The 26,996-nt window shown below is 34.7% G+C and overlaps 4 protein-coding genes and 1 long non-coding RNA gene across 13 annotated transcripts; 2 read left to right on the top strand and 3 right to left on the bottom strand.

The window, feature by feature from the left end:
• Positions 685–2,232, top strand: LOC109332627 (GLABROUS1 enhancer-binding protein-like). Its single transcript, XM_019567632.1, has one exon. It carries the CDS (start codon positions 747–749, stop codon positions 1,968–1,970), a length of 1,224 nt encoding a protein of 407 aa, XP_019423177.1. The 5' UTR covers positions 685–746; the 3' UTR covers positions 1,971–2,232.
• Positions 4,241–5,572, bottom strand: LOC109332629 (putative 4-hydroxy-4-methyl-2-oxoglutarate aldolase 3). 2 transcript variants are annotated; one of them, XM_019567638.1, is made up of 2 exons: positions 5,358–5,572; positions 4,241–4,798 (listed from the first exon to the last, which is right to left on the bottom strand). In XM_019567638.1, exon 2 carries the CDS (start codon positions 4,777–4,779, stop codon positions 4,279–4,281), a length of 501 nt encoding a protein of 166 aa, XP_019423183.1. In that variant the 5' UTR covers positions 4,780–4,798; positions 5,358–5,572; the 3' UTR covers positions 4,241–4,278. The 2 variants fall into 2 exon arrangements, with proteins under 2 accessions (XP_019423183.1, XP_019423184.1); XM_019567639.1 differs by having other exon boundaries at positions 4,241–4,779; positions 5,357–5,424.
• On the top strand, positions 5,351–23,571 carry LOC109332630. The gene is made up of 3 exons (XR_002105912.1): positions 5,351–5,424; positions 6,018–6,034; positions 23,561–23,571. It is a non-coding gene; the product is annotated as an uncharacterized LOC109332630 (long non-coding RNA).
• LOC109332628 (protein POOR HOMOLOGOUS SYNAPSIS 1) lies at positions 7,036–10,513 on the bottom strand. 4 transcript variants are annotated; one of them, XM_019567636.1, is made up of 8 exons: positions 10,185–10,513; positions 9,328–9,444; positions 8,778–8,843; positions 8,518–8,645; positions 8,033–8,232; positions 7,898–7,958; positions 7,687–7,714; positions 7,036–7,343 (listed from the first exon to the last, which is right to left on the bottom strand). In XM_019567636.1, exons 1-6 carry the CDS (start codon positions 10,458–10,460, stop codon positions 7,912–7,914), a joined length of 834 nt encoding a protein of 277 aa, XP_019423181.1. In that variant the 5' UTR covers positions 10,461–10,513; the 3' UTR covers positions 7,036–7,343; positions 7,687–7,714; positions 7,898–7,911. The 4 variants fall into 4 exon arrangements, with proteins under 4 accessions (XP_019423181.1, XP_019423180.1, XP_019423182.1 ...); XM_019567635.1 differs by having other exon boundaries at positions 7,898–7,944; XM_019567637.1 differs by lacking the exon at positions 7,898–7,958.
• On the bottom strand, positions 11,510–26,375 carry LOC109332623 (alpha-glucan water dikinase, chloroplastic-like). 5 transcript variants are annotated; one of them, XM_019567619.1, is made up of 34 exons: positions 26,298–26,375; positions 25,617–25,881; positions 25,402–25,449; positions 24,921–25,027; positions 24,707–24,782; positions 24,491–24,582; positions 24,261–24,414; positions 23,084–23,305; positions 22,611–22,949; positions 22,402–22,515; positions 22,206–22,304; positions 21,973–22,110; positions 21,776–21,864; positions 20,984–21,118; positions 20,667–20,829; positions 20,451–20,540; positions 20,182–20,367; positions 19,865–19,927; positions 19,705–19,767; positions 19,556–19,615; positions 19,298–19,450; positions 19,129–19,212; positions 18,402–18,578; positions 18,218–18,324; positions 17,886–18,099; positions 16,292–16,395; positions 15,963–16,101; positions 15,666–15,791; positions 14,811–14,921; positions 14,528–14,626; positions 13,111–13,284; positions 12,897–12,989; positions 12,627–12,742; positions 11,510–11,970 (listed from the first exon to the last, which is right to left on the bottom strand). In XM_019567619.1, exons 2-34 carry the CDS (start codon positions 25,857–25,859, stop codon positions 11,766–11,768), a joined length of 4,383 nt encoding a protein of 1,460 aa, XP_019423164.1. In that variant the 5' UTR covers positions 25,860–25,881; positions 26,298–26,375; the 3' UTR covers positions 11,510–11,765. The 5 variants fall into 5 exon arrangements, with proteins under 5 accessions (XP_019423164.1, XP_019423166.1, XP_019423165.1 ...); XM_019567621.1 differs by having other exon boundaries at positions 25,402–25,443; XM_019567620.1 differs by having other exon boundaries at positions 25,617–25,878; positions 26,298–26,320.

Genomic DNA, 26,996 nt, shown 5'->3' with positions numbered 1-26,996 from the left:
AAAAAACGTGCCCATGCTTATCCTAATTTAGGCGAACAAACATATCACCCTAATTAAGGATGAATATGAGTCGGGTTGAGATGGATTAAGGTCTGTCCCTTACCTTATCCTAAATGTTGGTTGATTCATTTTTTTGTACCCAGACCTAGACCCAAAACTAATATCAATCGGGTCAACCTTTAAACCCGAACCCGATCTTAGATTTGATTAAATATAATACAAACTCGTTTTAGATAAAGTCATTTCAATATTTATTATTAATATGAATATGTAATTTGACATATAAAATGATATATATTAGTAATCATGTATTTATGATAAAAAATTAAACAATCAATGATAATTTCGACAAAAAATGTAATTAATGTGTTCATAATTGAATAGTGATACATAAAAAATATGATGAGTGAATGACTATGAGTTAAGTCGGGTCATATTTGATTCATACCCAATCCTAAATATTGATTGAATCTAATTTTTGAACCTGAAATCCAGCTAGACTCAATAAGATCCGACCTTATTCAATTCCAATCATAATCGGACTATACAGGTCGGTCCTACTCACCCTAGTTGTAATTGCTAGTGAAAACACTCTTTCCCTCTAATTTTTTTCGTTCAAATTCAATTTCCGTCCAAACAAAAGGATAAAACGTTGAAAGCCACAAATCTTTTACTGTAGTGTTGTGTGCATCTTTTCCTTTCTCACACACTCTCTCTCCGTTGAAACCCTAATTCCCAATTTCTCAATGGCGAAGAAACCAAAATCATCTCTTCCTCCTCCTTCTGTTGAAACTTCATCAGATGAATATCATCTCACACCTCCTCCCAAAAATCACAATGTTCCTGAACCTGATTCTGATGATGATTCCGATGAATCACAATCCTCTTCCCAAGAAGAAGTTGAAGATCAAAACCCTAAACCCCTTTCTGTCAAAACTCCACCTAACAAATCTGCTACATCTTCCGATTCTGAAACTGATTCTGGTTCTGAATCTGATTCCGACACTCTTCTTCCAAATTCCAAACCTAAACCCCTCGCATTGAAGCCACTGGATCAGACTCCGAAATCGAATTCGAATTCTGTGCAGTCCGTGAAGGATAGACATGCATTGAAGCGCCCTGCGAAGACAATCAATGTTCTGGTTAATGATCCTCCGAAACGGGCTAAGAAGAAGGGAATTGATGCTGATGCCGATGCTGATGGTGACGAAGAGATGAAGGATGTGAAGCAGAGTGGTGGAGGGGGAGAGTCTAACTCGAAGAAGTTATTTCAGAGGCTGTGGAGTGAGGAAGATGAGATTGCTATATTGAAAGGAATGGTTGAGTTCACTTCAAAGGTTGGACAAGATCCTTATAAATATGCTGATGCTTTTTATGATTTCATGAAGAAATCGCTGCATGCTGAGGCTTCTAGTAACCAGTTGAAGGAGAAGATAAGAAGGTTGAAGCTGAAATTTGAGAAGAATGCAAAGAGAGGAAAAAGTGGCGAAGATCCGAAGTTTTCGAAACAATTTGACCGGGAAATATTTGAATTGTCAAAGAAGGTTTGGGGCAATGCAGCATCTGGGGAAAAGGCGAAGTCTGATGGGAATGCTGTCAAGAGTCCGAAGAAGGGAGTTAAAGGTACAAGTGTTGCTGCTCCAAAACCTGAATTGAAATTGGAGGCGAGATCCGTTGATTCGAACAAAGATTTGAAGATGGACATTGTTGAATTGACTGATGCAAGTGAGACCGATACAATTTCGTATCTAATGGAAGTGTTTCAGGTTAACAAGGGTGTTGGGTTGCATGGGCTGAGTGAGGATGCGGTAAAAAGAGGAATTGAGTTAATTGGAGCATCGAAAAGGAAAGAATTGGAGGGGCAGTGGAAGGAACTGCAAGATATTGAATTGGAGCTTTCTGTAAAGCGTGTAGAACTAATTGCTAAGCAGGCTAGGTTGATATTGGAGGCTTACAAGTCATCAAACTAGCATTAGCATCATAGTTTATCTTTTGGTATTCTGGTGCATGTTTTGCTACTATCTATTTAGCTTTTGTGTTTGTGGCTTCTTTTGTACTCTGGTATTGGTAACTATTGTCCATGCTCTGTGATGCTGTTGCTATCTCATGGTATGTTAACTTTAAAACACTCTAGTTTAAAAACTGATAAAATCATGAAAACTATCTGTACCTTTTCCCTGTGGAATTGTGTGGCATTGACTTTGTTATTAAAAATTATTGGAACTTGGATGAGGATCCTTTTGTATGCTTGCTATCACGCTGAGGCATTCATGAAATATGGCAGCATAACAGAGTAAGCCAACACTCGACTGGAGGTATTCCTGATTGAATTTTCTTTGTTTGGGCTTCAAATGGTTGGTGTGTTTTGCTTGTGGTTTATGTCAATATTGCATAAATCTTTTGGGTGATCTTGTGTGCTTATAAGATTCAAATGACAAAAAATGTGATATGATCAATTATATTTTGTATTAACTTTTGACTGTTATAAATTTCAGTATTCTGAATAATTCTTATATTTTGTATTAACTTTTGGTTTCATTTTTTGTTCAGAGTTAATAGTTGTATGTATTTGTGGTTGTTGTTTCTTTTTTGCTTCTATGTATGTACTTGTGGTCTATTGTTAGTTATCATCTTAGATTTTGTGGAAGTATATCTGCTGGTAAAACTGGCCATGTTGGTGGTGATGTATTAATTTTATGCCCTCATCCAAGTTGTATTTTATTTTTGACAAATTATAGACCATTATATAGTGCATGCATTAAATGGTGGCACTGTAGATGCATAAATGGTGGCATATAGCAGCTCTGCATTGGGCCAGACAGGTGCTGCAATTTGAACCTGCATCCTCTGTAGCTGGTGAGTTTGCAGCTATAGTGACCACTGCTGTGAAGAGGGTCCGAACCCTATTCTGTGTTATCTACTTTGTTGTGCATCTTCTTTACCTTCATTTAAACTTACTCAATTTCCATTTTACCTTTTACTGTTTCTTTCACCCAGACCCTCTTCCTCGTCACAGCATCTTGTTCTTCTTTTTCTTCCTTGTGCAAAACCGTTGCACAGTCCTATCTCCTTTGTCACACAAACCCATGACACATAGATTTTTGTAGCCTCTCTGTTTGGATTTCATCCGGGCAGTGTCCATCCCTATTTGATCAAGTTCTTAGAATACTACACCTGTGTTGCACTCTCTAATACAGTAATACTCTGTTTTGGCTAGTTCCATGCACCCTTCACTTGTTCCATGCAATTTCTTGCTCCATTTCAGCTCCTCTCTTACCTTTCTTTGGCCAAAGTAAGCAAACCCATGTGTCTTACAATTATACTGCTATATTTTGTTTAAAATCTTGCATATTTTGTAACGATATACTACTAGATGTTGTTATGGTGGCTAGATTTTGTATGCAATAATCTGGACTGTTATGAAACTTTTTGGATGGGAAGAATCAAGGTTACATGGGAATCTAGGGGCACTATATGCAGGATTCGATTTTCTTAAATAGCTCTTAAAGAACCAATTTCTTGGGGGCACTATATCAAACTACAAATGATAGATTGCGGGCCATATCTTCTGTCTCGAAGTTTGTACCATTTTATGTATCCTTGTTTTTTATTGATCAGAAAAATAAAATATAAATTAAGATTATATTTTCTGATTAGTGAGAATGAAATGGTATATGGAGTGATACATATCTTGTGACAGAAGATGTGCTCCGTAGATTGTGTAGTTAAGCGAAGCAACATTTTCTGTTTCAAAATGTATATTAATATATGTACCTTTTCATTTTCATTAGTCAGAAAATATAAACTTAATTTATGTCGCGGATAGAAGATATATGCACACCCAAAAAGAACATTGGAAATAAAAATAACAATTTTGTGCCAGGGGATCTTATCACTTATGCTTCATTTTAAGTATAGTCATAACTCAACAACTTAAACTCATGTCATTTGTAAGTGAAAAAAATTGCAATGTAGTGTGGATCGGATTGAATAATTTGGTTTTTTTATTCTTGATTCTCTTTGTTTTGTTAAATTACTATTAATTTAGGACATCATAAACAGCGAGTTGAAAAACTCACTTGAAGGCCTTAGGCATCAATTTGTTTTCTTAGTCAGTGGAGCCGAAATTGTATAGCTTCATGCTTATCACTCACATTGGTTATAAATTTATGATGGAGCCATATCTTCCTACAATGCCAAAACTCAATTAATATCTTCATTCTTGTACTAATAAAAAACCATGAGATTTAGAACTTTATTCATTACACTAGTACTAATTCAAATTGACAACTCAAATTTTGATACAAGGATACCATCATTATCTGCATACAACCATTCTCCATCACGAATGAATGTTCCACCAACATAAACAGGAACATGTTTTTCACCATTTCCCTTTTTATTTGACTTGAGTGGATGAGAAGCCAATGCCCTCACACCAATGCCACATTCATTGATCTCATCCACATCTCTAATGCACCCATTCACCACAATCCCAGACCAACCCTTGCTTTGGGCTAACTGTCCCAAATTCCCTCCCAACAAGGCACATCTTTTGCTTCCTCCTCCATCAATCACTAAAACTTTCCCTTCTCCTTCTGTTTCAAGAACTTCCCTAACTAACACATTGTCTTCAAACACCTTTAAAGTCACAATGGGCCCTGAGAATGCCCTTGACTGACCATAAATGTTGAAATCTGGATGCAGAATCCTCAATTCTCCATTTGTTATATGTGTTGCATTTGTGTCACAAATCTCTGCAGTTGCTATACCAGCCATGTTATATTATATATTACTCCTGCAACAACATGTGAAACAATGTAATGGAATTTGATAGTTATAGTTAATTAACAAAGCTTAATTTGGTCTTGGTTTTAAATGCAGTTGATGCATAGTGACAGTACAATTGCATAAAAATATGGCTGATGCAACACAATTATGATTGCAGCTGTGAATACTGCAAACACCAAAACATTACAACCTTAATTACGATCAGGGTATATATATGTAACTAATTATACAAGATATTTTAAGAAGAGACATGACACTCACCACTATCTATAATGTTTAAGAACAAAAAAAAAACCATAAGATCTCATGATTTAGAAGGAAAAACAGGATTTTAATCCTTGCATGCAGAGAGTTCTGAAAGAAAGGAAATGTCTTTATAAAAAATGGCTTGGAACAATAGTTAATTTGAAGGTGATTCATATGCTTAGTATGCAAACAACATAATAAAAAATAGGAATCCAAATCTCCACCTTCAAATTCAAAGTTGAAACCACCACCACTGCTACTACCTGTTTATATAGGATTAAAAACAAAGGAAGTATAAAACAAAAACAACATATACTTACCCAGATGAGAAATAAGGATGAAAGTTCAACAGAATTGAATGGATGATGTTGGTCTTTGGGGATTTTTGTGATCCATCCAAAGATGGCATCAACTTTATATGATGGATAACATTATCACTTGCTAAGAAATTACTAACTAGGAAAGCTCTAGGAAATGGGATAAACATTGCTTTCCTTGGCCTTTCAACCACATTTTTCTTATTTTTTATATAATTGATGTCTAAATAATAATATTGGAATATAATGGACACACCTTTTTTATCAACATAAACATTTTTATATAATTCAGAATTTATTTATTTTATAAGAAAAAAGAAGTATCTTTATATTGTAATTGACTCAATTTGAATACTTACAGATGAGATTATCCATATGCCATGTTATGATTTGGTCAGTCAAAATCATTCCAAAATCTTTATTCTTCTAATAGCATTAATATTGTTTTCAAATTCTCTAATTTATTTAAGGAAATACATGTCAGGCGCAAATCCTTTGCTTTTATTTCATTATTACACTAATATTATTTATTATATGCCATAACCATATTTGAATTTATATTCACTGAACCTAAAGTTTAAAACAATGTGTTCGGATGAAAAACAATGGATTGTTAAAATTTGAAAATTCATAGATGATAGGAGTTTGTGTAAGACTTCAAAGTTTCTTGAGTGAAAAGAGTGACAGAATCTGTAATGTAGAATTGTAAAGTGAAACTTGAGAATTATATATAAAAATAAAACAGTATTTTCAAATAGTTATCAATTTAAATTAGGCAAAACATCACCATAGTTCCTTAAATAAGTATGAAGTTGGTTAGTATTCAGTCAAGTTTTATTTGTTCTAAATAAATCTGTCCAAAGCAAGAAGATGTTAATATAGTGATATAAGACTTTATTTGATTTCACAATTACCAAAAAGTCAATGGTTTGATTTCTGAGAGCAATACTTGTTAGGAGGAGCAGCCACAAACTCTGAAAGAGATTAATTTTTTAACCAAAGGTAGAAAGATACACTTAGTCGTACACAAAAATAAGTCGTTGAAATAATTGATTGAGTAAACATATCATAACACCATTCAAGATATGCAAACGTAGCACATAAAAGTTAAAAAAACTATCAAAGCAGTCAAAACCTATGGCTCAAATCGGTCAACACAGTGGCTCCCCCATCTAAATCTATCCTCTCCTGTCTCCACACAACCATACAAAACCAAATTAATCTATCAATTAATTTAAATTTAGTTTATACATTTTATTGTCATTGTTTAATGGATTATCCATATTATTTGTTATCATTTATTTTACAATAACAACTATTCTAAGTAGCTTACTTTTGATCATTCATTAGCAAAATTTTAATAGCATATTACCATTACCAAGTGGGCCATTTATTATTCCCCACAATTAAACATTTTGACTCAACCATTTAGAATATCATTGAGGTTAGGATAAGCTAGGAAACTATGTTGTAATGAGTTTCTACATGAATTTGGCTTTAACTGGAAAAGAAATGCCATGCTTCAATTTTGTTAGACTCCATCTCATAACATCTAGAGTCATAATGGAAAAAAAGGTCAATGTAAGATTTCCAAACAGGATTGGATTAAGATTTCTGACATTGCCTTTTAAATTTAACTTGTTAAACAGAAACCACTCACTGATCAATCATACATTTCCTGTATTCTGATAAATCTGACTTTCTAATTCCTGAACAGTAAAAGGAGCTAATAAGAATTTTAGCCTAGAATTAGTAAGCAACTAAGTTGCATTGTGGCTTACTGTTAAGAGAGAAATAAATGGGAGATTTTCAGATGGAAAGCCACTATACAATGTTTGGGAAGAATGTGGTGAAGACCACCTTGCTTCAGTAATAACCTGGAAAAGATGCTAAGGTGCTCTCTGTGTGCCATTTTCATTGCCCTGAACAACTAGAGGGACAAATCACCCCCCATTTCGCAAATAACTTTCTCCACCTTAATCAACATATCTAAAAACATGAAATGCTACATAAGTATGTTGGACAACAAAATTTAGCTGACCCGACAATATTTAACAAAAGAATGGATGTAGCACAGTGAGCTCAAGTTCAGACCAATATATAAATACATAAGCATGAAGAGCATAACTATAAACTGCCGCTGGCGAGGTACATAAAACTATGGGGTGCATAAAAATATTCACATTCAAGCCAAAGTAGAACTAGAAACTTAAAACTTAAAATAGTTTACCACTCATGTTCTACTTTAGGACTGGAGACTAAACAGGTGAAAGAAACACATAAGACTTAACAAATGTAAGAGAGGTGAGCAATAAGAAAGAGGGGTTGCTACCTTGGAAGGAAGAATCTTCCATGTATCTCTGCATCAAAGTAATACCAATATTGTGAACAATAAATGATCAGTATAGAAGTTGTACTTCCCAAATATTTGCATCTTAGAGAGAAAGCTTATATTATAATGTGCACCATGTCAATGTAGTTGTGGTAATCAAAACACAAAAACATCAGCCTGTAGTATATTAACAAAATTTCAAGAAATGTACCATAATTTGGGACTTTAGATCAACCTCCTTGGAAACAGTTGGTTGAGCTGCAATACATTTTCTTATTCAAATGAAAGAGGTTGTGGTGCAAAAATAAAAATAAATGTTATGTTAAAACAAAAAAAGTTCACCCACCATGGTTGATCTCAGAACAATCCATGAGTAGTGAGGTAAAACTGGGTGGCAAAGCTGGGAGGACCCCTTCAAAGTTTTGAGAAGGAGTTGTTGCCTTTTCTTGGGTGCCCGAAGGTGTCACTCTTCGACCATTTATACTTTGTGGCATTTGCGGAATGTAACTGCCAACCGGAGTCATAAAGCTAGGTTCCTCGCAAGCTCTTCAAACACAGCCAGGGTCAGTAAATATTTTCCAATTTCCATCACAACAATTAATTCAACTGATACTTCAACATAATTCATGAGAAACATATAGCTCCACTAGACAAAATTGGGGGAAAAGGAAATAACTAAGGATATGCTTGAAAATAGAAACAGAAGAGTAGGAATTGTGTATTAAGCATATATAAAATAACAATTGACAATCTATCAAGGCATAATTACACAGCCACATCCTCCCATCCCCCCCAATATAACCTAAACAACCACAACAAACTCCTTTAAACCTGTGGGAGTGGTTGTTTGATGACATGAACTCTGACTGTGCTGAAATTGCAGATCCAAAGTCGGTATTTAAAGGTTCAGGGCTGTGAACACCGGTGCGACAGGGGCTCTTCTCATCTTTCACGATCTCCTTCAAGGAACATAATAATGTAGAGTTGACAAGAAAATAATATGGTTTTAGAAGCACAGCCCAGGTTACATGCATTTTGCTTTGTGAACAATTTTATTATTATTATGCAATGATCAGCAATAATGGTTTCACCTTCAAAGAATTGATAAATGACTCTGTTTCATAGATTGTAGGAAACCGCATAGCAAACTTTTGAATCTGACAGAGGAAAAAGTAGCTATATTAGCCTTGCAGTAACTCTGTTGATGGTCAAGAAGAAAGCTATTATAGCTTTTATGAGAAAGCTAGTTATATTGCTGACCGGATTTGCAGTAATCTCAATAAATTAGCAACCCTGTCATGCCCTACCAACCCAAATATCTTTTATGCAAAAATTATAATATGAAGGTCAAACATCAACAGTGTATTTCTAGTTTGCAACTCAAGTTACAATAAAACATTATGGCTAGTCGTCGACCAGAATAACATAGGGAATGACACGTAGTAAAAGTTTAAGAGTATATTAACAAGTGTACAATGCATTCCAACCAAAATGTATTGTATCCGAAAAGAGATATGCAAGGTGAACAAAAATGAGTTTAATATATTTAACTTCCTTCTCAAGTCACATGAAAATCACTTTGAATATCAAGTTATCAATTGATGCACACACTAAATACTAAAGCATGTAGAACAATCTTGCCTCGCCCAAGGAATCTCTGTAGCTCACTAGCACAGTTCTGATACCCCTTGCAGGAAATCCAGAGATGCATGACACCTGAGGCCATGAAAAATACAGCTTCGAAACATAGTGCTCTTCCTGTCACATATTACACAACACAATTAAGAATTTAACACACTTTTTTCTACATTGTCATCAACACACTTGTTTATTGTGGAGTGAATTTCTTGTACTAAAAATCAGCCGAACCGAGTGGAACCTGGGCTCAACTTGCTTCAGCTCGATTCAAGTTCAAAACTAGCTGTTTCCAGCTCAAACTTGAATCAATTGAAGCTGGCCAAGTATTAGATTCAACTTGTCAACTTGAATTGGTTTGGTTTGTCAAGAATTCACGAATTATTTAGTTCAACTCATTAGCTCGGTTGATTTATTCGCCAGTTCGAATGATGATAATTTATTTAATATGTATAAAATAAAGATTTTCTACACACATATACATATACACACATTTATATAGTCGAACCAAGTCATAAAACTAACGCGTTGAACTCTAATAAACTCAAGTTTAGTTTGTTTATTTAACAAACTTAATTTTTAGCTCAAGTTCAATTAGTTTGGTTCATTATCAGTTCTACTCGTAAGAGTCACTAAATTACACGAATCCATCATCTATCTAGTAGGTCCCGATATTTCACATGAAATTCATCCAATAATAACGACACTATCGAAAAAACTGTATTTCTAGCATTGCTATCTTTTAAATATCAAAACTAATTAATTATCGAACGATATGAATGTACAATGACGTTTTACTTCAGTTAAAATATAAACAAATTCTAGCAAGTTACGAATCAACAAAGAAATAGAAGAGTACTGACGAGAAGTTTGGAGTTGAATGAAACGGTGAGGATGACGTCATCGGAGGAGTAGTCGGTGAGGAGGCGGAGGAAGGCAACGGAAGAGGAGGAGATCCAGTTGCCTCGAGGAGGATGGTTGCGGATGCGAGGAGGGATAGGGATGAGATCGGAGGAGGTGGTGGCGGTGGTGGTGGTGGCGGTGGCGGAGTAGGGGATGAAGCGCGCGTAACAAATCTCCCATTGGTCTCTGATGGTGGTGGGAGAGTTGGTTGGAATCATCGCAAGAGTTCCCGCCATTTTTCGCTTTCAGTTTTTGAACTTTTTGAAAACTGAACCAGACACTCATCACTGGGGTTCTTTATATAGGACCCAGATTTGTTTGGACTGGACCCTATTAGTTCCAACATAGTTTTATTACTTTTATAATTTTATTAGTTCTTATAGTTTGTGTTGGATTTATTCAAGTACGAAGTCTCACCTTGAATATGTGAGGAGGAACGAAAGAATTGATAAGTAAAAAAAAAAACTTATAAAACTAATGTTTTAAGATTTTGGTTTAAGATGTGTATATAATCTGGTCCAACAGTTTGAAAATTTGAAAGGATCGATAACATTTTTCAAGAAAAAAACATGTGAAAAAAGTTCAATGTTTCTATCAATTCACCACTTAGATTTCTCTGTGTTGTATGGAAATGGGTATTATATGCATTAAATATGTAATTGGAAAAAGTAGATGATAGTGAAAATTAGTTATTTTTATGTTAAAATCACTAGCTAATTGATTTATCACATTAGCTTGATTGATTATATGGACATTTTAAATCTTAGTTGATTATCCAATGACGCAATAAAATGGCTTTCTTAAGAAAAATGACCCACTAAGTTGATGTTTAATCAATACATACATTAATGACTAGCATTTGTAAGCATTTGAAAGATATATTTATTGATTTGTTGATCATGCATTATGCCATTCTCTAGACGTAGGACTTTACCATATAAAAATCATTGAAACAAGGTACAAGATGGAATCACCAACACACACTAAAGATTAGACATGGCAATAAAAATCACCATTGTGGGTACTTCACTAAACCCTCATCTCTCCTACTTTATCCTTATTCTTATTGTAGAGTGATTATAGATTAATATCTTCTATGGATAGAGGGGGACCTTCCAACTATTTTATTGTCTTGTAAAGTCAAATTCAATGACACCATCAAAAGCATTAAACTAATGTTATTAACTTGCGTTATAGTGTTATACACTATTTAGAACTTTAAATGAAAAAATAAATACTGAAATGATAATTCAATCTCCATTATTGAACCTAACCATAACACATAGATCACAAAGTAAACATTGAATCATGCTTGGAAGAAGAAATAGCACATATAATATGTAGTAGGAAAAAAAGTATAGAATATCAGATTTTCTGGATTTACATAAGTCAGTGTTACACTTATAAAATATTTATTGTTTTAACATATAACATCACTTTCCATTAAATTCGCAGGATCACTCTCAAACTAGCAGAAGCTACCTCACTCGTGTTTGAAGAGCCATGCTGGACCGGCATGAATGTAGTTGAAGAGTAGAAGCTTACATTTGTGGTCTGGTCTGGACAACATAGACTTTGCCATCTCTGATGACACCTTCAATGTCCTGAGGAGAGCCATACAACTCTTCAATTGCACTTCCTGCACGAGCAATGCTTGACAGGATCGACTGCCGGAAACTACCATCAATGATCAATTTGTCAGATGAGTAATCAAGCACCACTTTGTCCTCTTCATCCATGGGCACACTGTTTACAAAGGAAACTCAGTTAACTAATGTCATAAAAGATGAAATAGAATTGTAGGAAATAGTAATCCTAAGAGCTCAAGGACAAATTAATCCCTCCATGTATTGCACACAAACTGAAACCCTACACATCAATTGTTAGCAAAATAAATAGGCTTTATTAGTAAATATAGTAACATGCCTTTGACAATTTTAATCCTTTTACTATCCCATTTTCTCTCTCTCACCAAATATGAAGTTAAAAGGTGCTTCCAAAGTGGAGACATGAGAAAGAAAAGAAATTCAGACAGGAAAAAAAAGAGAGAGGAATAAAGAAACTTGATAGTTTTCAACTGAGGGTGGGTAAGAAATTTAGCAAAAATAAAAGATCAAAATGTCAGATGCACTTCAATATGACTTCTGCATAGTTTCATCCTTACACCAAAAACAAAAGACTATAGTTTCATCCTTACACCAAAAAGTTTTAAACTAAAGACAAATTTTGAATATGACTTCTGCATCTTTGCTCTAATGTTTGTCTTAATTTCATCTTGTTTTTAAGGGGAAACAGTTAAGTGATAGGTACTTGGTTTAGATAAAATTAAACAAGTAAATTCAAGTGGTTCTTCAAATGTCTATTTCTACGAAGCTGTTCATTGAAGAGATGTTGAAGTTTACCTGTCATAAAGGCCAGCACCAGCATAACCTTCTAGATCTTCACCGTTGGAATCAGATCGAAAAATAATCGACCGTCTTATAAATAGGCCAATAGGTTTGCTAGGATAACCCAAGACCTACAGAAGCCCAAAACTATTAGCACAATAATGGCAAATTCATTGCACAGATGCAGTACCAGCAAAAGTAGGCTTCATATGTCCACCATGAACATAATCATTAAAAGAATGGAATTACTGACACTGCAAAAATTATGCGGCAAAACAAAATTACCTGAGGGGAGTTCAAATCATGTTTTTTGCAGATAAAACTCAAAGCACGACCTGGATAAGCTCCAACCAGTGTTTCCCCAAGTCCCTTAACCACCTATGTCAAAAGTGTATCACACTGGATGTCTTAGCTACTTTTTATTTTTTCTTCAAATGGTGAATGTGTTTGCAAAATGTGTGGAAGCATAGCCACAAAAACATGAAGCAGTGAACTATACCTCGGCATATATTTCTGATGAGTCCCCGGAGGATGGATTAGTTGTGTGGATGACAAAAGCATAGTCAGCATTTACCACTTCCTGAACAAGGACAGCCATGGAAAGAAAATCGTGGTCGAGTTTCACTTTTCTTGTGCTGAAGTATGCTCTTTCATTCCACTTTGAGCCCCACACCTTTTTGTGAATCAAACAAACAAATCAATGACATTGATTTCACGAGCACTAAAATATGATCATATACTTGAGTACCATAGAGTTTTTTTTACTAAACTTTGAAGATAAATAAGCCACATCTAAAATGACGTTTGTTTCAATTGCAGAATGTCTTAGTGCAACAATTGAGGTCAATGTAATAAAACCAACTAGGGAAACAAAAAATTGGGAGAAATTGATTGTATAAACTTAAATTAATTAAAATTTCTCAGGGTTTAATGTCATTCAAGGTGTCAGATTAAGGATTTATATGAGAAAAGCAAAACATTAAACTCAAAATTTTCTCTTTAAAACGTGTCCTTCAAATATCATGTAAAAGGGAGGTTCATGAAAATTGCATATTTCCTGAATGAAAACTCACCCCGAGATGTGTACCACCTACAAACCCAAGTACCTCACTCAAGAGTTATAAGAAAAGATAACACGTACAACTTTGTAAAACTCAACTCTCCACTTGACTCAATTTTTTGGCTTGAAGATTTGATGCTTCACCCCCTAGAGGCTCCTCCTATTTTTAGAGATAATGGTGTCTAGACTCTTATCAAATATATTGGTTACATCACCTTAGATCACTTTGGAAGCATGCATTTTTCCAAAATACAATTAATTTCAACCTTCTGTGCCTTTGATATTACCAAAATCACCTTGTAACATTCTCAATCTTTTCTCTTTTTGTTTTTATTTAGAATCAAATCAGGCCAGACTTGCCTATCCTTGTTGTATACCCTTGAAATTTACTATACAGCTCAAGTCCTGTTCCTTCCCATGGAGTCTAGGTTGTAGGAAAAGGAATGAGCAGCCATTAGGTGCACGATGAAGGCACAAAACAAGAGTGACATTGGCGATGAAGGCGGCTACTATAGTGGCAAAGACAAGGCTAATTGGCACAAAATCAAAGTCTTCCTAGACTGAGAGCTCCAATACAATTTTGAATGAGGAGACGTTGAATATTATTTGTGAATGAGTTAAATGTAAAATGGTTCATTTCAATTTCTAATGCTAATAGCATTAACTACTTGCCTAAAAAAGAACAAAAAATGAGGCAAGGAATAATTTCTCCTAGTCATCATACAATCTGTATGATTACACAATTATTCTATTTGTAGGACCAGGAACTCTTACAATAGAGCAATACATAAACTTTTAATGAAACAAGCATCAAATCTAGTTAGTTTAATGCACTTTATGTGGAAGGAAGTCTTACCTTCTTTATAGCTTTCCATGCTTGCTCCCAGCGTTGTTCACCTTCATCACCCGGCCAAGGCATTCCAGAACTCTTCATTTTAACTTTCAACTCCTCTACCTGAAAATAATTCATTCATTGCCTAAGTCTGTAAGATTCTACATCATTTTACATGGAGTTGTCAAAATTTTTATCAAAATAGCAAAAAACAAATTAGGCTACATACCAATCTTGGTAGTCCACTAGAAGAAAAAATGTCATATTGTGTCAATGAATGTTACACATACAGCTATAAAGAACATACCAACTGGGATGGTGCATTCAACTTCAGAACTGTTTCACGAATCTCCTTGAGGGCACTAAAATCTCCTTCAGTTAACTTCTTTTTCAGAACATTGACCTTCTCAGCCACGGCCTGTTAGTTAATATACAGTCCAAAACTTCATTAAACTACAGGAAAGTCTTGAAAAACTATAACTTAAAAGAGCAAACACAAAAAATAGATAAATTAATAGAAGAGACAGATAGTTTAGTCAATCATAGAGTTTCAATCCAAAGGACAATTAAACTTTAATATAAGAGTTTGCATGCCATAACCCTATCTTAATAATCCTTTACAAGGGTGTTTGGTTAGTGGTTTAGATTATTTGTTTTAGAAAAAAACAGTTGTATTTTGGCCAAAACAATAATATGCAGAGGATGATGTTTGGCAACCATGTAATCTGTTTTCTGCAGCTGCTTTTGGATGAAAACTTAGAGAATTTTTGAAGCTGGATTTTTTAGTTATTAAGATTACCTGATAGTCTGATTTTTTTGTAATTTGAACCAAACACCAACACTAAAACAAAAACATCAAGAGGGAGGGGGATGAGGGGACTCCATTTTACAACAGCAATACAAATTCAAATTTATGTTCCAATGAAGAGTAATTATTATTTTTGTATAAAAAGCAAAACAGTCCTAGATCTAATACAACGGATTAGCAATTCAACTACTAGAATCAGAAGCCAGTTTGTATATTAACAAATCACTGTTGTCATCAAACAAAAGAAGAAACCTAATTACTTGACAAACATGGTAAATCCAAAGAGAAGATAAATCTGCACAGCACATACGTAACACGATAACGTACGGGAAATAAAAAGATAATATGCAGAACCTGATTTGATTTATCAGAAAGGACATGTTCAAAAACTCCAAATGGTAAGGCAACGGAGGTGGGAATTCCAATCCAAGAAGGAACTTTTCCTTTTAAATAAGAGATATTTCGTGATTTGGCTCCAACCTGGGAAGACACAACCATAAGCTAGTTATGCTGAAGGAACACAATATGAAGACAGTGCACTTACACATATCTGGTGCTTAGCCAGAATGTGGCTAGAAAGACAAAGAAATAAGTAAAAAAAACTACAACATTAACTTCTTAAGATTCACGGTACAATTTTTAAAATCTAACCGTTTCACCAGTGAATTCGTCAGACGAGACAGCATATCTCCCAATAAACTGCTTTTGGACCAAAGATATGGGTGACCCAGAACCATTTTCTTGCAGGAGAGTTGATTTGTCATCGATAAGCTCACTCTCCTTGACCTCACTTTTAAGAAATTCCAAATAAAGAGACAAAAATAGTATAAGAAAGGAAATAAAAAAGGCCAATTTAGGTTGTGCAGGAGATGACTTGGTTGCTTTATGAAAAAGGTAATTCATCTCATATAATGGGATATATGCATATAGAACAAGCCAATGAACGTCTTTCAGGATTGGAGATAAAGCAGAAATATTACCTATAAACAACATCAGCTGATGATGGTTTTAAGCGCAACAACTTTCCTTTATTTGCTTGGAGGTCAGCCAGGATATTGGGATCAAAGCATGTAGCGAAGCACACCTGGAAAATTTCAGAATTTAGTATTTGACAGTCAATGCATATGAAAATCTTATTTAGAAAGAAACCTCTCCCTCTCCCTCTCTCAACCAGGACATTGTGATCAAAACATGTAGCAAAACACACCTTGAAAACATGAGACTTAAGTATTTGAGATACAATGCATATTAAAATCTTATTTAGAAAGAAAGTATCCTCTCCTTCCGTGTAAATAAATCAAATAAATCTTAAAGAACTAAATATCTTCTATTGGATGGATTTATAATAAATCTCACTGGGGAGGAGTTTACACACACACATATACTGCCCAATGCACGAGGCTCTCACCTCGTGTGTTATGAGGAGGGTAGATGTATGTAACCTTACTCTCACAAGCGAAAATACATTCCAGTATTTGAATCCATGATCTTCAGCTCACAAGGCAAATAACTTTACCGTTGCGTTGAAACCCACCCTCTACTTTATATATGTATATCATTACATATATGATTTTATTTATCAACATTGATGTGAAATCACCTATTTGTTACATGCTTATTGCCATCCAAATTTTCAAAATGTTGGCATGCAAGATCAATATGACAATAACTACAATTTATTTGTTGGATTAATAAAAATTAAACTCTATATATAACAGATTAGGAGATGGTACAAGTGTGTCAAGTCTCAACATTTTAATTGGTTAATATTAATTTCTTTTTGGAGAAAAGTTCAAGTTTTAATTTTAACAGAATTAATAATTCAAGCAATATCACTGGTAAGATGTTGAAGTCAATGATATTCAAGTTCAAAATCTATTGGAATGAGGCTTAATTGTTTCTAACATAGTAATTTTAAAGAATTGCTTTTAAGATATAGTTGTTGATAAGTGTTCTTAATTTGCAGTTTGACCATACATTACAACAACAAGCAAGCCTTAATCCCAGCAGGTAGGGTCGGCTAAATGAATCGAACAATGCCATAATGAGCTATTATGAATCATGTTCATTGATAAAACATTTATCTCTAAATCTTTCCTAATCGTTTCGTCTATAGTTTATCTTGGACTACCTCTTTCTCTAGGAATTGGACTAACCTCCATTTGATCTACTCTCCTTACTGTGGCTTCTTCCGATCTCCTCCATGCATGTCCAAACCACCAAAGTTGTGATCCTACCATATTTTCTTCAATAGGAGCTACTGTAACTTTCTGTCTGATGCATTCATTTCTAATCCTATTTTGTCTAGCGTGTTCACTCATCCAACACAACATTTTTATTCTTTCTATGTTCTCTATTCTCTTGTTGACATTTTACCGTCAAACATTCAGTCCCATATAGCATTACAGGTCTTATAGTATGTGGTAGAACTTTTCCTTAATCTTGAATGGTACCTTTTATCAAGCACCAAATTGAACATACAATGCACAGATCCATCATTCAATGATAGTTGCCTCATATATAAGCAGAAAAATGAAACAAAACAAAATAAAATTGCTATCCAAACAATGATACCTTGCTGTTTCTTGCTCGCACAGACACATGAGATAGGACATCTGGCATATCAGGTGTCAAGACAGCAACTGCACCATCTGGAATTTCTTCCTCTCCTTTCACACTCTTGACTACCAAAATTGTAGGCCGCTCATATGATTTGTTCTGAACAGCAAGCAACTCATCCACAACCTCAACATATCCAACGGTTTCAACTGGACTAATAACCTGCCAGCTGTTCTAGGCCATCCAGAATTGCAATAGAAGGTTATCATTATCAAAACAACTGAAAATGATATGACAGTCTAATGTGATAACTATATTTATTGAAGATGAAATATAATCAATTCCACCTTCCAAGATTAGCTGTCTTTCGTAGTACAGGATCCAGTCGATTAAGAAGAGTAGACAAAGAAGCAGCAGATCCAGCACGTATCATTTCTTCAGTAAATATTTCAATCTGCAACAGGAGATTTCAGGACAGAAAAAGTGGTAATGGTGGGGGGATAAAAACATAAAATAAAATAGAAAACATACAGCCCATCCGTCCACGCCAAGCAGTGATCCAAGGTATTCTGCCGATGGTTGCAGAATTTGCTGGTATGACTCTGCCTTGTTTGTGAGTGCAAGGCGAGTTCTGTCAAGAACTGATTTTGCATATAATGCCCAATGAGCATCTTTACTCTTGCACATGCTTAAGGCAACATCCCATCCCTTCAAAAGAGCAAAAAGGAACATTGAAGTGTGGTGGATATTTTCAATTGTCTAGACAACTAGACTATGAACATCTTGGACACTTAGACATTACTTCAACTTGCACCTATATGCAACAGCATATGTGGTATTCTAGCATTCGATTGTGCACAAAGTAATCTCAAAGTGATGTTGAATTAAGTTTATTTATAAGGTGCTTTGTTGAAAAGAACTACCCACTTTGACCAAGAAAAACATATTTTTACATAAAGAGTGAACATCAATAAATAATAACAAAGGTCACGACTTTGTCCAGAAACAACCTTAGCACACATCATGGATTTAATTTATTTAAACTTATATCCTGATTGCTAATTTTCCCAACATGCATTTAAACCAAACATGATTAAAACAGTGCAAAATTCAACTCTTTCCTGTAAGTGGAAAAAGTTTCAGATGACAGGCCACACATATATGCTTTATAAGCCTGAACATGCATCCTGAAATAATGACAGGACTAATGAATAATGAGAATGAAATAAAAGCAGACGTAAATCTCCAAAATCACTACCTTTAAACAGTAGATAAGATCTTCATTGTCATCTGAAGAAAGTGCAAGATTTTCAAGAATCATGCTGATGAAGTACATTATTTTCTGGATAGTCCATGTCAACATATCAGACTTTGACGTGAATAGATTTGGTGAGAACAATATAAGAATAATTAGAACAGGAAATCACCTCAGGTCCAGCATTGTTTAACTCCTCGTATCCCCTTTCTACAGCTGTTCTAACTGTAGAATCAAGAGCAACATCTAAAAATAAAAGATCTTTCAGACGACTTTGGGACTTATGGAGTGATGGTTGGAGTTCCTGACGAGCCTCTAGCAAGCCCTATGGCAAAAACATGAGAAACACACACACATATATCAGTACTGGAATGTTTAGGGCATATAGCAAACAAAAAATGATTATTGACGTTATCAAAGCAGGATAAACCTCGAGAAGTGGTTCGACATTCTTATTTTCAATGTTTTCCATCACAAGCTGAAGTAGTTCCTGCTCAAGACAAATGAAACACATTATTTTCATAATTAAGAAAACATAGCAGCATTACAAAAAGTCTCATAAAGATTAGATAGCATTACAGGAAAAGCAGAAGGCAAACCAGACACCGGATTTATCTTCACGCCAACCATGAAGCCCTGACCCTGAAGAGCAATAACATACAAATTAATAACATTGAGATTTCAAAAAATATAACAGGATGGTTCCCTCAATAACAAGAAGATTTAAAACTCAATTTACCTCAGATTTGTAACCCATACAATTTGTAATAGCAGACTCAAGATCTGCCCCTGAATGGACTGCCTGCATATATTGTAATCCAACCAAAATAATCAATTACAAAATTATAATACCAAAGGTGAGCCAAATATGTCATGGGGGGTACTGGGGTAGAGAACACAAGATCGTAATCCCAGTAGTAGGTATAAAGAAGAAACATAACAAAAAAGAAAAAATACTGAATAGATGCCAAGAGAACTTTCAAGTAATGTGCATGCAATAGATGAAAAAGAAAAAAAAATACAACATTGAATTAAGGCCACATATATGAATCAAACCTTCAAAGTCCTCATGTAGTGTCCCAGATCACGCAAAAGACCTTCCTTCTGGTCTCTCCTGAATTTTGGTTCAGAACGGATGGCACGGTCATAGCTCAGAAGACGTTCTTTAGTTATTCCGTTGTCATTCAATGTTTTCCAGTACACACCAATATCAAAGTCATTATTTATATAATCAATCAGTGCCTGGAGAGATTTACCAAAATATCAAAAGTGAGGATGCTGTGGCAAACAAAAAGGAAATACAAAGACATAAACGACTACATTACCTGACAAATTACAACATCATCAGGACTAGTATTATTGTGCAACTTCTGATGCCACTCCTCCATCATTCCACCCTTGCAATCGTTCTTCCTCTGGAGGTCAAACAGAATTTTTCCATGCAAGTTAAAATCCATGCATGTATGTGACAGACAGGAAGGATCAACAAGGATTGCATCTAAACCAAGAAGAACAAACAAGCACATAAACAAAATATCTACCTGGATAACAAGGATTTCATCTCGAATCCGCTGTCCCACATCACCTTCACCTCCACGACCAACAGTAGACATGATCATCCTCACAAGTTCCCTATACTGTGGATAACTAGTATAAAGATCCTGGAGCAAGTCTGTAAGCCTATCCTGTGCTTGACTTATCTCACTGTTCCAATAGGTAAGCAATACTTGTGATCAGAAAAAGAACAAGTACAGACAGAAAGACATTATCTTAAAATGTATAGCAAATGAAGCCAAACCTAAAGCAGAAAATTAGATATTGTAAAGCAGGAGAAATAAACAAATTATAAGAAGCATACCGTGGCTTCACATTGTAATTTTTGTTCCAAATGAGCTGTCTTGTAGCCATGAATCTCATCCACACCAAAATTCCCGCAAGACCCAACTGACCAGCATTTTTGGCCTCATCTATCAAATCTGATGCAATGTTAAATCTGAGAAAAAAGTGCATGAGTGGTCAACCCAGACTCAACAGAACAAGTGAGATCCTAAGAAATATTTTTGTCAAAACATCGAATCAGAAACAATGCTATGTAAGATATTTAAGGGTAAATTTTCAACTATCACGTTATGGATTATTATAAGCAATACAACATGCCAAAAAACAATTCCACATTCAAGTGGTACTATGCTCAGCAAAATGCATCATATCTGGATTTACATTAGAAAAAGGAAAGAAAGAAGTTATTGTATATTACTTTTAATGAGCGATCATGCTTAAAGAAATACCAACAAAGACTATGCATTTGATAGGGAATGAATAACATGATCAGTAACCAAATCACATTCACATATTCAAAGAGAGGAGACAGATACAAAGAAGGGAGAAGAAAATCAAGCTGTTCAAATTCAATACAATAGCATAGGTATCATTGCTGCCTTTTGATCTAGAGGTAATGGGTTCAAAACCCAGAAGCATTCTCTCCACTTACAAGGGTAAGACAACGTATTTTCCTAATCGGTTCGCCTATGGTTGTCCTAATCTTTAAGCCACGTTTCTTAAGATCCATTAAGAAAACCTTGTTTATAGCATTTCATGACAGATAACAATAATTTAATAAATCAGTAAGTGTTTTTAAGGGATTACTTACCTATGCATGAAGGACTTTTGTGCTTCGCTTTCCAGTTCGGCTATTTTATCCAACAGAGTCTTGGCTGTACCTTTGGCATCACCAAAATCCTTTAAATGGAACAAAAAAGAAACTCTTTTTGATTAAAATAACAAGGTGAGACCAATGAAGATAAGTTGATAAAGAGGAACAAGTATTACAATGTCAAGAAGTATAACCTTTCGTATTTGCTTCTTATCACCAAATTCAATATAAAAGTCTGACCCATTGTTTTTTATCCATTTTCCGCCAGACAGAATGACAAAAGGCATTCCTTTAAAAGTATCATCTTCAACTTCTATGTCTAAGGTCTGGACCTGAAAATTTGAATTATATTATTAGATCTTCTTTAACTAATATCTCAAAGGCCAATGAGATTTAAAATATAACTTTGGTTTAATTTTGTAGACACCTCATACGAAGGATGAGATGAAGAACCAGCTTTAAAAGGAGTTTCAGCAGCCTCTTTCATAGTAACAGAACCAGGGGGGAGAGCACTTGCGGGTGGTACCTAAGATTGCCAGTGTGGTTCATGTAAATAAGATGAAGACACAGATATGACAGAGACATAATTGTCAGTTTTAGAGTTAACAAATTAATAAACTCACCAACCACTCACCACCTCCAGGTGTTCTAGATAATGCCCAGTGAAATGTAACAGGCACTTTGGAGTCAGTTGCCAGGTGAACCTTTGTCTTATCATCATCCTTAGTAACAAGAACCTTAATGATATGAAAGAGTATCAATTTAGGATATTCATCAAAATAAGACCAGCTATCAGAAAAGGGAAAACATGAATTTGATGAAATTGTCTCACCAGGAGATCACCATCAGCAAGCTTGTGAATTTTCTTATTCAAAACAAGACTCCCATCATACTCTTCCCTTGCCTTGGCGTAACTCTGAATTACTGTCAAGGTCTTTGGAGATTCAATATATTGTTCAACTATATTTTCCACCACACTTCTGTTGATAAGCTTTGTCAAATCTCTTTTTTTCCTCTGTATTTTTTGGATGTGAAAGTAGTCTTTGGATTTCGATTGTTGGGCAACTTTAGTTTGTATCTCTCCTTTGGCAATCTTCTTCTGTATCTCATCCAAGGAAGCTCCCTTCTCAAGCTCAGATAGCAAGTCTTTTCTTGCTTCCTCAAATTCCATCTGTAAATTAAGCATTACATGAAGTCGAGTCTCATTAGATACTTAAAGCAATTAATGAACATTACAATTTTGACAATCTAAGAAAGCAGTACTCAGCATAAAAGGGGGAAATCAAAAGAATGATATGAAGTTACAAGTTGTTGTTCTGGAGAGTAGTTAGGCTTCCCAGCTTTCTCCCAGCGTGTAAAAGCTTGAATCTGCACAAGTTCATCTGTGATGGTCGTTGTTTCATGAACAGTAGGCTCCTTGACTTCAGTGGTATCAGTTTTGTTAGTTAACCTTGCATGGAGGTCTTGTAAAGAAGTACCCCTAGCTACTTCCTCTAATAGTTCACGTCGAGCAGCTTCAAATTCCTCCTAACATGGTAGAGGGGAAAATCATATACATATCTCACGGTTCTAACAAATTCCAATAACCACAAAAGGATGACAGCATTGTGCTAAAAGCCATTTCCCATATCATCTTGGATTATCTACGCATGGACAATACAGTACAGATTGTGATCAAATAAAACCTATGGAACTCTAATTATCACTTTCCATAAATAAACAGCCACAACAAAATGGCTGTCATGTTTTAACAAGTGGTTATTTCATTTCGAAAGGTAGTAGAAACATAAATTTAATAACCAATCTCTGCAACAGTTATCAACTTCTTTAGAGTGGTTATCATGCTATAGTGTGTGGACTTCAAAGGGTAATTTTGAATAAATAGGAAGTACTCTTGTAGACAAAAAAATGTCCATGCAACAGGAATTTACAAGGAAAGTGCCTATTCGACCTGCTCAAAGAAATACTATTCTTATTTCTATATCATAGTAGTGAAGAAAGGGATGCTGCTTCTGGTAGGTTTACTCACAACCATAAGTTGAAGCCCTGTTTTTTTTCTGACTACCTATTTCATGGAAACTAAAGTCAAGCATACCAGAGAGGAAGCTCTAAAGCACATTGAAAAGGATCTTAGAACCAACTTAAATAAGGATAGCACCATAAGTAAAGGTAAAGAATACATAAGTTCACTTGAACACAGCACTAATTGGAAGAATGTAAAGAACTAAAGGTTTTAAGTGATTTCTATGGAATGCAAATTCAAGAACACGTACACTGTCTATAACTCAGAAGAACAAATGTAATATTTTCTTCAAAGGTGAAGCAACAAAGCAATGTGAAAATGAAACCAGAGAGCATAACAAACTAAATGGAAAAGGGGTAGTCGAAAAATGAATCTGCTGAATAAACAAAGTAGGAAGCAAACTGAAAATTGTGAAGCTAAATGAAAATATGCAACACATGAACACCATTCATTACTGACCTTCTCTTTATCTGGAGTGTACGTCTGCTTACCCTTTCGTTCCCACCTAAGATATGCTTGAATTTGTACAAGCTCTTCAGGAACTGAAACCTGTTTAACTAGCTTATCTTTTACTGCTAACTTGATGTGAAAGTTCTCACCATTGTTTTTAAACCTGTACATAGAAAAAGAAAAATAATTATGTTCAATTTTACTGTAAAACTATAAATTGAATATGGGTGGGGGCACACCACTTATTCTGAGATTCATCAAGTATAAGGAACTCAATAGCTTGTGCAGCAGGATCATCAACTTCTATTTTAAGGAGGGAACCTGAGCCCGACTAATAAGAGAAAAGGAAAAAAATACTAGTCAAACCAGAGTTGAATCTATATTTATATCAGTCAAGTCAGTATATAATTTTTCCTGGAAACCTTTTCTTTTTTGCAATATTTTTGGAAACTTACTTTCACAAAAGGAGTTCTAAGAGCTCTGTTCTTATATGCTTTAGTTCCATCTGGGGAATGGGAAGGAAGTACCCACCTAGAAACAAGAAACAAGTATAATTAAAAAAATATCCTTCAAGTTACACAGTAGATTACAAGTTGTTATTACCTAGTCCAAACACCGAAAACATTTGAGGATTATAGAAACAATTTAATAGACTAGCACTCAACATACCCTTGCCTATCATGTACAACTCCCCAATGTAAAACCAGAGAGCCATTACTATTTGAAACCTGAATATCTACTTGTGCAGCTCCTTGAGCTGAGGAGCTAACAACAACCTGCTCCATTGAATACAAGCACCCATTAGCTAAAGGGTTATTACAATCTCATTTATTATTTAGGCTTGAATATGTTTTTGATCCTCAAAAGTTTAGCGAGTTTTGGTTTTAGTCACTAAAATTTTTTCCTTCGGTTTTTATCATTACATGTTCCAAAAAATTGGTTTTGCTCCTTGTCCATGATGTATCAACATCACAATTGTTCAACTCAGCGCATGTGTTCCATGTAGGTGTTAGCTAATAAAACCAAGTTTTTGAAAATCAAAACTTTGGAGAAAAAAATTATAGGGACTAAAACCAAAACTGGTTAAGCTTTCAGGGACCAAAAACATATTTAAGCCCTTATCAGTTATACATACAATTCAATATATCACCTGCAACTCAATATTTCCTTCAAGGTTGAACTTCCTTGAAAGCTGCTCCTGGGCCATAAATGCAGTCAATACAACTTCAAGTTAATAAAAAACACATAGTACGGTGTGATCTCAATATGCGATATGTACGGTTAACGAGAGAATCCGGTACCTACATGTTCAAAAATCTAAAAATAGAAATAAAAAAGATGGAAGTATTTAACCATATAACATACCTCTCCAGAAGCCGCATTGGTGGTTAACACAGCACAAGGAATAACCAAGCCGTGTTGGTGTTTTCCCATGGCTTGTTTCAGTTTCCTCACACTAAACCTGTTCCCCCGAAAATTCGTAGACAGCAGAAACTTCTTCCTGGATCCTTTGTTGAAACTCACTGGTTGGAATAAAGTGTTGCCACAAGAATTCACCACCTTACTTTGATAAAGCAAAGTTTGGTGTAATATCACACTGTTACTCATATCCTTCGATCCACTCCTTCTTCTACACAATCAAATCATAACCATCAATCTAACATCGTTTCTAGAACAACAAAAAATTACTATTCATGTCACTAGATTAACTCAAAATCATAGTTACTACCACTTCCGGCGAGCATTACGCATTCTATTCGGTTCACATTTATTATTACAAGACTTCATTTATGACCGAAATCGACGCTTCATTCAGTTACTACATTATTAGTACGAGTGTAATATCTACTTACTGCCAGTTCACTACATCATCAACATTCATTTTAATTAATTGTTTTTTTGAAGAGTCAATGATGATTAAATATGAATGATGAATTATACAACAACAGTATATAAAACTCATATATTGTGAGTAGATGAGGAAATCGATTATAGTAAAAATTACGATGCGTAAATGATATGGGAGAAAATAGAAGGAAAATGAACCTTGTTGAGTTTGAGATTGAAATCTGATGAGAAAATGAGAGATGAAATTGAAAGGAAAATGATAATAATATTAATAATAATAATGTGTTGGGAGCGAAGGTGTTTGTTCGCGCTTCGAACTAAGTGGAAATGAATGATAGCGGTTTATTCATTTTAACTAAGAGATACTAATATCAAGGTCCGCATTACGTGGCGCAATGTGATTGGATGAGGCTAGAGAGGAAAAGGTTGTCACGTGCGGTATCTTTGGAGTGAGAGATGATACTTTCTTTTTCTGATATTTATTTATTTAAACCTTTCTTTCCAAATTAATCCTCACCACTATTCTCATATTCACATATATTTACAAATGGAAATTAATTCAAGTAGTAGATGTTTGATTCTCTTTAAGTAAAATCTTGAATTTGAGTTATTAGGATGAAAAAAATATATATTGAGAGAGTTAGTCTCACGTACTTGTAGATATTTCTGGTTCGGACAGATTGTCTCAAGTGTAAGGATACATGTGAGAAACCAAAAAAAATATTTCACACATATTTCTTTAACCAAAAAATATCATGTTTAACTTCATCAATTTATTTTTTAAGACAAAATTTAGGCACTCACATTGTAAGAATTTCCCATCTTATTATTATATTATTTATAATTGATTTTTAATAATTGACTACTCACAAAAATAAATGAATAGTAAATAATATG

The sequence above is a fragment of the Lupinus angustifolius genome, chromosome LG18, assembly GCF_001865875.1.
Source record: "Lupinus angustifolius cultivar Tanjil chromosome LG18, LupAngTanjil_v1.0, whole genome shotgun sequence".
Classification (NCBI taxonomy): Eukaryota; Viridiplantae; Streptophyta; class Magnoliopsida; order Fabales; family Fabaceae; genus Lupinus; species Lupinus angustifolius.
This window is presented reverse-complemented; position numbering and strand designations above follow the sequence as displayed.

What these genes read in the sequence shown, in the direction of transcription:
- LOC109332627 (XM_019567632.1), top strand. Translation starts at nt 747, where the DNA reads ATGGCGAAGAAACCAAAATCATCTCTTCCTCCTCCTTCTGTTGAAACT.
- LOC109332629 (XM_019567638.1), bottom strand. Translation starts at nt 4,779, where the DNA reads ATGGCTGGTATAGCAACTGCAGAGATTTGTGACACAAATGCAACACAT.
- LOC109332628 (XM_019567634.1), bottom strand. Translation starts at nt 10,460, where the DNA reads ATGGCGGGAACTCTTGCGATGATTCCAACCAACTCTCCCACCACCATC. An exon ending in TTGTTCTGAGATCAACCATG is followed by an intron (nt 7,945 to 8,032) that starts GTGGGTGAACTT and finishes AATGTATTGCAG; the next exon opens with CTCAACCAACTGTTTCCAAG. An exon ending in ATCTAAAGTCCCAAATTATG is followed by an intron (nt 7,715 to 7,897) that starts GTACATTTCTTG and finishes ACTTTGATGCAG; the next exon opens with AGATACATGGAAGATTCTTC.
- LOC109332623 (XM_019567619.1), bottom strand. Translation starts at nt 25,859, where the DNA reads ATGAGTAACAGTGTGATATTACACCAAACTTTGCTTTATCAAAGTAAG. An exon ending in CCAATGCGGCTTCTGGAGAG is followed by an intron (nt 25,450 to 25,616) that starts GTATGTTATATG and finishes TTTATGGCCCAG; the next exon opens with GAGCAGCTTTCAAGGAAGTT. An exon ending in ATCTTATCTACTGTTTAAAG is followed by an intron (nt 18,579 to 19,128) that starts GTAGTGATTTTG and finishes GCTCTTTTGAAG; the next exon opens with GGATGGGATGTTGCCTTAAG.